This window comes from Blennius ocellaris (genome assembly GCF_963422515.1).
Source record: "Blennius ocellaris genome assembly, chromosome: 9".
NCBI lineage: Eukaryota > Metazoa > Chordata > Actinopteri > Blenniiformes > Blenniidae > Blennius > Blennius ocellaris.
Window position 1 is genome coordinate 21,073,015 of NC_137658.1, and position 11,873 is coordinate 21,084,887.

At 45.6% G+C, this 11,873-nt stretch overlaps 1 protein-coding gene across 2 annotated transcripts; it reads left to right on the forward strand.

Moving 5' to 3' along the window:
- Positions 1-2,063: 2,063 nt before the first annotated feature.
- pcdh18b (protocadherin 18b) lies at positions 2,064-10,657 on the forward strand (the record flags this gene model as incomplete). 2 transcript variants are annotated; one of them, XM_080502317.1, is made up of 4 exons in its annotated part: positions 2,064-4,565; positions 5,019-5,107; positions 5,434-5,603; positions 9,319-10,657. In XM_080502317.1, 4 exons carry the CDS (start codon positions 2,064-2,066, stop codon positions 10,272-10,274), a joined length of 3,717 nt encoding a protein of 1,238 aa, XP_080358443.1. In that variant the 3' UTR covers positions 10,275-10,657. The 2 variants fall into 2 exon arrangements, with proteins under 2 accessions (XP_080358443.1, XP_080358444.1); XM_080502318.1 differs by having other exon boundaries at positions 2,181-4,565; positions 5,052-5,107.
- Positions 10,658-11,873: the final 1,216 nt, after the last annotated feature.

An 11,873-nucleotide genomic window follows, 5' to 3' on the forward strand; every position in this document is an offset into this window, starting at 1 on the left:
AATTATACCAGTAAAATTCAAAAGACAGTTTTTCCACAACACCATAATGAGGATATTAGAATTTATCTGACATGAGCTGGGCCTAATGTTCACTTGCTGATTCTCTGGTTGGGGGCAGCAGGGTCTGAATTGATGGTAATTGTAGGTTTGGGTTGTCTCAGGCTCGGGCCAGATGGTCTGCTGTTGCTCTCATAAAGCTCAGCTCGCCCAGTTGTTTGCTCTCTGGACGACACTTTGAGTTTGCAGGATGGTAATTTGGTGGGATTGGGAGATGTAGGCTTCCATAAAACATTATTATGCAGCAAGAGGAGCAGCAGGAGGGGCAAAGGAGGAGAAGGGGGGAGCAGGGGTCAGCTGGGTGAATGTGAAAGCACTCACATGCTTCCAGCGTGAGCATGTGAAAATGCATTTTATTGGGATGCAGTTAAATGAAAATGTGGGCAAATATTACATGATTCATATTTAAAAACTTAAAAACAAGCAAAGAAGTCGAGTAAAAAAGAGTCATGTGAGAAAAAAAGTGCTAATTTGAAGCAGTTGTTTGTTTGTATGCAAAAAGAGAAGCTACTTTGAGTGTAAATTGCAAAAGGGTCAACAAAGAAGTTATTTTATCAATTAGAATTTTTATTTTAGTTTAACTTTCATATGATTATTATTTTAGTTATGATAGAAAAGATATACTGTATTCCACTTTTTTGTGCCATGCACTCTCATATGACCACAGTTACCCTCAGGCAGATTTGGCATCAGGCGCTTGCAGATCAAAGCGGTGAAACTCAGTCCTGGCTGACGGGAAGTTTGGAATTCAGAGGTTTAAAAATCCACAGATGGATGACACTGCCGTGCGTCATTACGCACACCAGGTACAATGAATGGAGGCCGTTTAAATTAAAAAAAATAATAAAGTCCGAGAAGGAAAAACAAAATAATCTTAGCAAATTTTTTTGCCTAATTTAATAATGACATTATAAGAGCAACTCCAAACAATTCAGTGATGACGACTTCTAAAGAAATGTTTAACGATTTGAAATTTAACGCACGCGGGTCACACATACGCATGACAGGATCATGAGAATGTTTCCTTCCCTGTGGCTTCACTATTCTAAAGGCTACAACTTTGCGTTTTAGACGCATGCCACAATAGAGCCGAGTTGGCACACGCTGTTGAATGCGAGTATAACAATGTACGTCTGCCGCGGGTCAGTGTGTGGCTGAGTTAAAAGTGGCTGCGCCAGGAATCATTCCTCCTCTGGGTCATTGTTGTGACACACTTTCAGAGCTGGGGGTGTCTTGTGGGGTTGGCAGCGTGTGTGTGGGGGGGGGGTGAAGGTTGTGGGGAGTGGGAGTGGGAGGTTGTGGGGGTAGCTTCTCCCATCAATAGTTCCTCCTGTGCTGCTTGACGGAGGCCATTCTGCTGATTTAGGGGGAGGTGGGGTTGCCGGTGGGGGAGTGTTTTTTTTTTTTGTGCTTGTGTGTGTGTGTGCGTGTGTGTGTGTGTGTGTGTGTGTGTGTGTGTGTGTGTGTGTGTGTGTGTGTGTGTGTGTGTGTGTGTGTGTGTGTGGAACTGAGACGCAGTTTGGGTGCGGGGAGGGCAGAAGGAGAGGGACTGGTGCGGCTGTGGAGCAGAGCGCACGGAGCGCACACACTGACAGACACTCTCTCTCTCTCTCTCTCTCTCCCCCCCCCCCCCCCCCCCTCACCCCCGCTTGCTCACACAGAGACCAGGAGAAAGCTGCGCCTTTTCTTCTTCCAGACCCACACTCTCACTCACTCACAGGCGCGCAAATACGCAGGACGCGACAGGCATATGTGGGTATATGCAACAGATCCGTCTGCAACGAGAACGAAACGCTTGGTTTGTTTGTGCTCCAAGCCTCCAAAAGGACACTAGTAATATATTTCCCCCTTTTCAATTTAATTTATTTCTTTGATTTTCGCGGAGTGAACGACGAGGAGCGGCAGCAGCAGCAGGATTTACCATGCCAGACTTCTAAAGACAACGTCTGTTTCTTTTCCCTCAGTTTTTCCCCCTCTGTGGAAATAATCGCCACATTGTGCGCGCGATGGGGGGGAAAACTATCCAAACCAAAGACAATGCCTCCTCTTCGGCACTACTCAAACTCCTGCTTGTAGCGGCACTTCTCCACGACGCAGCAAGCAAGACTTTGAAATACAAAGTTTATGAGGAGCAGAAAGTGGGAACAGTCATCGCACGGTTAAAAGAGGACGTAGCTGGAGTTTTATCCAAATTACCAAGCTCTCTGACTTTTCGGTTCCGCGCCATGCAGCGGGGGAGTACGCCGTTCTTGTCGGTCCGGGAGGAGGACGGGGAGATCAGCATCGGCACTAAGATCGACCGCGAGAAGCTTTGTGAGAAAAACTTCAACTGCTCGATTGAATTCGACGTGGTGACTTTGCCCACGGAGTACCTTCAGCTATTTCATGTGGAGGTGGAGGTGCTGGACATTAACGACAACTCCCCGCACTTCTCCCGCGCCATCGTGCCCATAGAGATCTCCGAGAGCGCATCTGTTGGAACGCGCGTGCCGCTGGACGGCGCCGTGGACGCGGACGTCGGTGAGAACTCCCTGCACACCTACTCCCTGACGCCCAACAGCTTCTTCAAGATCGAAGTGAGGACCAGGACTGACGGGGCCAAGTACGCGGAGCTGGTGGTCGTGAGGGATCTGGACAGAGAGGTGCAGTCCAGCTATCAACTGCAGCTCACAGCCTCGGATAACGGCGTGCCACCCAAGTCTGGCTCCACTTTGCTGAAGATAAGCATCTCCGACTCCAATGATAACAGCCCGGCCTTTGACGAACAGGCATATATCATCAATTTGCAGGAAAACTCTCCTCTTGGGACTCTAATCATTGATTTAAATGCCACAGACCCTGATGAGGGCACTAATGGGAAAATAGTCTACTCATTCAGCAGTCATGTCTCTCCAAAGATCTTGGAAACATTCAAGATAAACCCAGAAAATGGTCATATTACGCTGATTAAAAAAGTGGACTATGAAACCACTGCTTCATATGAGCTGGATGTTCAGGCTCAGGATCTGGGCCCAAATTCCATTCCTGGACTCTGCAAAATCGTTGTGAAAGTGGTGGACGTGAATGACAACAAACCAGAGATAAACATCAACTTGATGACACCTGGAAAGGAGGAGGTGGCCTACATTTCAGAGGGGGCCCCTGTGGACACGTTCATTGCCTTGGTCCGTGTTGACGACAGCGACGCAGGTCTCAATGGAGAGGTGGTGTGCAGGCTGCACGGCCATGGCCACTTCAGGCTTCAGAAAACCTATGAGAAAAACTACATGATCCTCACTAACGTGTCTCTGGACAGGGAGAAGAGGTCTGAGTACAGTTTGACGGTCATTGCAGAGGACAGGGGGTCCCCCAGTCTCTCCACCATTAAACATTTCACCGTCCAGGTCCTGGATGAGAATGACAATCCACCACGTTTTGAGAAAAGCCGCTATGAGGTTTTCAAATCAGAGAACAATTCCCCTGGCGCTTACCTGATGACTGTGGTGGCCTCAGATCCAGATCTGGGCACCAATGGTCAGGTCACATACACCATCATAGATGCTCTAGTCCAAGGGAGCCCCATCTCCACCTATGTCACGATTGACCCCTCCAACGGCGCCGTGTACGCCTTACGCAGCTTTGACCACGAGGACGTCAGCCGGATCGCCTTCACTGTGCAAGCACGGGATGGGGGCAACCCAGCACTCTCCGCCAACACCACTGTCCTACTCACAGTTCTGGATGAAAATGACAACCCGCCCATCATCCACTCCCCCTCCCTCCGGAACCACACCGCCGAGCTCCCAGTGTGGAAGTACGCATCACCTGGTCAGCTGATCACTGCACTGAAAGTCACAGACCGTGACGCAGGCGCCAACGGAGAGGTCAGCTGTGCCATTGTCGGTGGCAATGAGGATGGGCTGTTTGTCATGGATGCCCGGCGATGCGAACTCAGAACCAATGCAAGTTTGGAGCAGGCTCCAAAGGATGTACTGGAGATCAGGATTGAGGTGCATGATAGGGGCACCAATCGACTGACCACAGGAGCCGTCCTCAGATTGTCCCTGCAGGAGAACATGGACATCTTGCCCCCTCTGTACCCCACCGGCTCAAGCCAGGCTTCTTTGGACCTTTCTCTCATTGTCATCATCTCCTTGGGTGCCGTTTGTGCGTTGCTACTAATCGTCATGGTGATGTTTGCCACCGCCCGTTGCAACCGCGAGAAGAAAGACCCCAGACACAACTACAACTGTCGTGTGGCAGAAAACAGCTACCAGAACCACCCCAAGAAGCCTGCAAGACAGATCCATAAGGCAGACATCACCCTGGTCCCCACTGTCAATGGCACCCTCCCTGTCCGGGCACACCCTCGCTCCCCTTCACCCTCTCCCACCCCGGAGAGGGGCACCCTGGGGAGCCGGCAGAGCCATCACAGTCGTCAGTCACTCAACAGCCTGGTCACCATCTCTTCAAATCATGTGCAGGAGAACTTTGCTTTGGAGCTGGCCCATGCTACGCCTCCTGTGGAGGTAAGAAACTGCTTTTATTTTAATATTTCGCCTCCATTTTGAACCTATAGAAGCATTTGCATGCCAACAGTAAAGATACATGAAGAGAAAAGTTGATTTTAAGTTTAAATGTGCTTTGTTACAATCCAAAACATGAGCAAGTTGTTTGTATTTTGCACGTTTTTTTGTCTTACATTTAGTATTTGTACTGAATTTATCCCTTGCTCCCATATTCTGTTACCTTCAGTCCTTTGTGTCATGTTTTTGTTGACCATCACATTCAGGAGCAAGTCATAAAGTCACGCCACTCCCTCAACCTCCTCCCTTTTTCCCAATACCCCCCAAACCCTCACCCAACATTGTCCTGTGGCCTTGCTTGTTTGAGTCCATTCATTTTCCCCTCTTCATTTTTTCTTTTTATTTCTGTCTTTTTCCTTCTTTTTTGTCCTTCTTTTGTTTCTCTTGGGATTGTAGCAAGTCTCACAGCTTCTGTCCATGCTCCATCAGGGCCAGTACCAGCCACGGCCAAGCTTCAGAGGCAACAAATACACCCGCAGCTACAGGTAACGCACACGCTCAGCCAGGCTGTGAGGGCCGCCCGTTTGTACTCTGCTACGTGTAGTAGTAGAGGAAAACAGTTCTGTGCAATCCTGCCTGTTGTCAGTACTGTCACATAGCCTCTTTTATCTATATCCAGTGGCTTTTTGGTTTAGAGTCAAACTGTATGCTCAATAACTTAACATTTGCATAATTTTATGTAAAACCCCTTCCGCAGAGAACTCTCTGCCTCTCTGTGCACCTTATTATCCATCAGTGGCTTGGAGCCTCCAAAAATGTGGTGTCTTATTGTCGGCATTTAACGAATGAACTTTTGGCTGGATGTGTGCAGGTATGCCCTGAACGAGATGGACAAGTTCAGCCTGAAGGACAGTGGCCGAGGAGACAGCGAGGCCGGGGACAGTGACTATGAGCCCGGCAGGGAGTCGCCCATGGATAGACTCCTCGGTGAGGGCTTTACTGAGATATATGCCCCTGATGGCCAGCACAGACCGCATGCAGGTACACCCCCAACCCAATGACCTCCCCCATCCACCATCCACCACATCACCACACCACCACAGCCCTCCATGTCTTTCTTCTCATTTTACTTCTGTCTCAACATTTTCCAGTACATAAGCTGTCTGGTTGGTAAGTCTGGTTGTACCCTTCTGGGCTGGTAAATACACAATAGAATAGGATAGAGGAGAGGAGAAAAGAAAACCTTTATTAATTCCAGAGGTAAGTAGAATGTAGCATAACTTAATATAGAATAACAAATAAAATGCAAACTGTTAGTACATTAAATTAACAACTGCCTTTTAAATATTGAATAATATAATTGGTTTGTAATTATCATGTATCATTTTAATATAAATAGATATAATTGATGGATTTTCTTCAATTAACTGGGCAGAAATGGTTCTATTGTGAACTTGTTTTCTCTAAATTGAGATGCAGCCAATAATGTATTGTTCTGTCAACAGTCTGAGAGCTGAGGGTATTCACAAAGAACTAATGGAAAACTAAATTAATTAAAGCTTCAAAGAACAAAACAAGATCAAATAATCGATCTGTGGCTCTTTCTTCATTGTGATTATCATATAGTAAGCTACCAGCAAGAACTTTATGGTTTTTTTTTTTAATTTGAACACTTTTTATTTCATATGATGTGAATATGCTTTTGTAACAATACAAACATACTTATACATATCTCATTAAGACATAAACAAGTTCAATACTGGTTACAGGCATGTTCTTGTGCTCTTTACCTTCATTTTGGCCTCATAACTGAGAAAACAAAACTTAGAAAAAAACATTGAAATAAATCAGTAGCCATGTTTTAGTCCTCCACTCTGTAGGAAGCTGCTGCGCCATTAATTCATGAATGATTTGGTTAAATAGGGCTAATTCACAGTTTGTCAAACTTGGGGAAGCAACACCATCTAGAGGTCATCTGATGAGTTGGAAATACAACCAATTTTAGAAAGAGTGAACTGCTGTGTCTGTCCAATCTCTGACCACACTTTTTATATTTTATCCAAAGTCCACAGAACTTTGTTCAAATAATTCTTTGTATAGTAACTGTCATTAGTCCCTGTAAGCCCAGTATGGCTCCTGAACTATTTACCTCAAAGGGCAATCGCATAAAAGAGAACTAAAATGTTGGAATGGCTTTAAAAGCTCAGTCAGGCTTTTAAAGGAGTTTTGCGTCGAGTCACTGAACACGTTCCTTTAACTTTATGAATATTATGAATCCCTGATCCACACAGTCAGGGGCAGTCTGTGGAGAATCTATGGCTATAAACAGGCTTGAATTCTTGAATAATTCAATTCATCTCCTCCTCCTCTGATAAAAACAGTGTTTCAGAGATCTTAGCATGTTATGGTTTTTTTAATGTGCATCCCAGCTGACAGCATTTGTTTACTTCTGGTGAAAACTGGAAGATTCTGTCCGCTGCACACAAACAAAAATGTTCACCTCACTGCAGAAATCTCTAATGATCATCTACAGCCACCCATCACCACCTCCTCCTACCCCTCCTCTTCCACTGCCTCCCCCACATCCTCCTCCTGCCCTAGCTTCAGGATTTTGGGGAAACATTCCAGCGGAATGTCGCCCTCTCTGTCCTGTCTGAGCTCGCGTCACACAGACTGCAAGCTTCTTTTCACCATCCCTCCTCTCTCCCTGAGCTCCCGCTCCTTCCCAGCGAGCTTCCCACACAGCCATCACTCCCTGCTGCATTTCAGCTATGTCCCAATTAAAGCAGACCCAGACCGGCAGACAATCTCATCACTAACACCTCTTCGCTGCCCTCCTCCGCTCCTCCACCACTCTGTGAAGGAGCCGGGCTCGTTAGTCGCTCTGCCGCTTCCCTCCACCTTCAAGATTTCACTTTCAGCCGTCCAAAGCGGAGCCCTCGTGCCCTCCTGATGAAAAGGAGGCATTTAATTGCCACGTATCGAATAGTTGCTATGGAGTCGGCTGCGAGTTGCGCTCGTGATTAAGCCCTGAAGAGCATAATTACATCTCAAAGCTAACCTTTCTCCCTCTGTATGTTCAAGTCCGCCTCCCACCCCCATGTCCACTGCAGCATAGATGACTTGGAGCAGCATTTAGTCAGCTCTCTGTCATTATGACTGGAAATGGAAGTCCCTCCACTTCTCCTCCACCAGCACAAACTCTTTGTCTGTTACCCAACTCGATGGTTTCATATCAGGGAAACTGTTTATTCTTCTATAGAAAAACTATAGCAAAACCTGCTCAGAAATTCGGAAATACTTCAGTGATGAGAATACAGGGGTAAAAGCATCATGTTCTCAAGAGCTTGAACAAACTAAATCACTGCTGATCATTCACAATGGCTTTGAAAGTTCATGTTCATACAGCACTCTGCTCAGCACCACATTTACCCTCTGAAGACCAAAGACACACTTTCTTGAATTATTTGTAATTCCAAGGACATTTTCAGAGACTAAAATGAAAAGGAATGTGTATGTGGTTAAGGATATCCTCACTGTGGAGGCTGAACGCATCTGAGGAGTAAACAGAGCTGTCGCTTCTGGATAGAAAAAAAAACATTACACTGTATTTTAAACCACTGTTTTACGCCAAAATGTCTTCTTCAAACTTCCACACTGGGAAAGTCTTCTGAAGGAACTTCCTCCTCATATTCTACATTTCATATCTACATATATTGTTTGATGTACACAATATATTGAGTGTAAACTACATGAATGTCCCTTCAGACCTTCATGTATTTTCCATCTTTCATTAGAATTGTTCTTTGTGGTTTTGTCATTATGTTTGTTTTCATCAAGGGATAAGAGCTGAATTAGTTCCCTGATAAAACACAATGAAAATCCGTTTGTGAGGTAAACAAACATGTTTTTGCCGGTGAGCCGCACCGCCCTGAATAAACTGGTTGGATAATTCATTGGGAAGTTAATCAGTCAGGACGTAAGCTGAATTGACTTTACAGTCAGCCTCTCGGCTGATGCCTGATGAGTTTTTTTTTTCTTCTTCCACACACAAATCAGCAGGGTTAAATCTTTCATTTTTACCCTTTCATCAGCGGGGGCGCCCAATCTGCCTCTGCCCCCGCACTGTTTTTTTCTTCCCATCCAGTGCACTCAAATGCACTTTTCATCTGCTCTAAGATGTATTATAAATGTTCTTTTCATGTTAATGAGGGGATAATGAAGTCCCTCAATAGCACGACTGAAAAGCGCCGCTCTCCTTTAATGAAGGCTTTAAGTTGGCATATTTGATTTGTCTAATTTATTCTTCAGAGATTTTCTATTTGAACATTTAATATTGAAAAGAGGGACTTGAAAGGGAAAAATGCAGGGCTTTTAGAGGAGTTATTTTTGAATGGGTAATAGGCATCGATCGCCCTGCCTGGATTGTCTCTGGTAAATACATTGGAAGGTAGTGAGGCAGAACTCCTGCAGAGAGCCTCAAAAACACCTGAAGACTGACTGACATAGACGAGTTGGATGGAAAAAGACTCGTCTGATGGCGAACTTCACATTCACAGAAGTTTACAACATACTATCCACCTTTATAAAAACATTATGTTATCACTTTGTGGTCAAAAGTCAAGTCACTTCAAGAAGTTGTACATATTCCTGCTCGGTATGAAAGTGGTCATGATGACACAGACATTGTTCAACTTTTTAGATTTGAATGGTTCCTGATCGCTCACGGTTCTCGCCACTCTGTCTTGTTTTGCAGCCATGCGGCTCTGCACAGAAGAGTGTCGCGTCCTGGGCCACTCAGATCAGTGCTGGATGCCCCCCCTGGCCTCCCCCGCCTCCTCGTCCTCGGACTACCGCAGCAACCTCTACATCCCTGGGGAGGAAGCCCGCCAAGTGACCGAGCACTCCCAGGAGAAGACCCCACAGCCCTGCACTGACTCCGGCCCCGCCCGGAATCAGAGCTTCTCCACTTTCGGCAAAGACCTGGGCGAGGAGGACGGGGGGGAGGCTGATGCGGTGGAGGGCGACGGGGGTGAGCCCGGAGAGGAGGACCTGTGCGGCACCACCTCACTGCTGTCGGAGATGAGCAGCGTGTTTCAGAGGCTGCTCCCTCAAGGTCTGGACTCCTACACGCAGGTCAGTGAGACTCAGAAGGGCACCAGCTTGAGCGGTGTGGGCGTGCCCATGACCGGCTCTTTAGACCGGAGGAGGGGTCACCTGCCCGGCAAGCCCAACCCCTCCGTGCACCAACAGGGGGTGGCGGCCTGGGCCGCCAACACACACTTCCAGAACCCGGGAAGCAACATCGGTCCTTCTGGCCACCACCAGGGTGGCAGCTACCATACCCTGAAGCCCAGCACCAAGCTCAGCTCCCAGAGCAGCCACAAGGGCTCGCAGGCCCCCAAGAACAGCCCCCAGAACAGTGGCCACGCCCTCAAACCCCACAGCAGCCCCCTGCTCACGGCGTTGGTCAGCCCCACCATGGTGCAGTCCTCACCGGCCCCGGTGCCGGCCCCGGTGGCCCTCCCGGGACCTTCCTCCAAGTGGCTGCCGGCCATGGAGGAGATCCCAGAGAACTATGAGGAGGACGATTTCGACTCGGTGCTGAGCCACCTGCAAGGCAAACGCAGCGACAGCCGGCATGAGCTGGTGGACGCCAGCGAGCTCGTGGCCGAGATTAACAAACTGCTACAGGACGTCCGGCAGAGCTAGACTCCTTTCTTTAACTCTATTTATTTATTCTCAACCCACTCTCTGTGGGAGGTAAAAGGACCCTCATGTACTGCAAGTGAGAAAAGACAAAAAAGAGACCTGCAATTGTCGTTAAAGTTGCATTTCTAATGTAATAATTGTGTTTTGTGAATGCTAAATATCCAAAAAAAAAGTTTGTTAATGCTGGTTTGGTACAAAATGTACACTATGTGACTGTATTTATCTTTGTATTTTAAAAATACATTTGTATTCTTATATTTATAAAAAAAAAAATGAATGTACATAAACTTAATCAGAAATCTATTTTTATATTTTGAATGCATGTTGAGTACAAAAGTGTTGAATCAAGACTTTGACATGCGATCGACATTCTGCATATTTAAACTGTCTTTTGTATTGTGATTTTTTTTTTTTATTTGTCACTATTATATGTATACATGAATATATATTAATGAATTAATAGATGCCTGTCTCTGTGGTTTGTTGTTGAGAAGAGGATGGTACACAAATAAAATGATAATACAGAAAACTTTACTCTGCTGTCTGGGATATTTTCTGTGTTTGTGGGAAGTCCCACCTGTAACGACACTTTTATACACATAGAACGTGTTGATTTTCTCAGATATGAACACAGCTCTCTGCTCTGTTATCTCTACTGTTAACGTTAATTGACAACCAATTCCTTCAAATACACAACCATTGTTCCTTCCACTTAACTTTGTGAATTTAATATGTGAGTCACAGCTGAAAGCTCAGCGATGCTTCAACTAACTGAGAAAATACACAAGTTACTTTATGAAGCCAGTCTTTTTTTCTTTTAGTGATCAGTAATTTGTACTTTACTCCTACCTGAAGATGCACATATATTGATTTACTTAGACAATACTTTCAGCAGGATCATCTTCTCCCAGTCCACCAAGCACAGTCAAACCACAAAAAAACCCTCACAAATATATAAAACATTAAGTTTTAATAAGAGCACCATATCAATCACCCCACATAAAAGGTCTTAAGATATTACTCTACATTATTTCCAACACCACTTTATCCATAACCTGCTATTCTAAAACACAACTAATCCAGTATAGCATCATACACAGTGCATGCCTAACTAGACTGCCTGGGCTTCAGCCAAACCAAAAACTGTATTTAATGACCCACATCTGTTGACAATTATTTCCACATATTTTGGCTCTGTAAACATAATCAAAACTTTTGGTCAGAGTTGATGAGCAGGCTCTCAGGTATACGAAGCATCGCCTCAGCATCCCTGCAAAACAATTGCTTTTCTTGGTGATACTTCAACATTACATCAGCCCCATCTAATAAAAGTTTTTTTTTTACATGGGAGGATTGCTTATCATCAAAAAGACAGTGTTGTTAAATTGGAAAGATATAGACAAGATATCCACAACTCAATGGATAATCTAATTATTGAACATTCAAACCGAAAAATCAACAACAACAAAAATAACCCTGCATTCACAAATGACAGCTCTGAATCTGATGAAGATAACCTGGCCATCATTTATACCATACAGTGCTGAACTCGCTTGAGGCGCAGAGAGCTCTCAAGTCACAAAACCAGACAGAGGACAG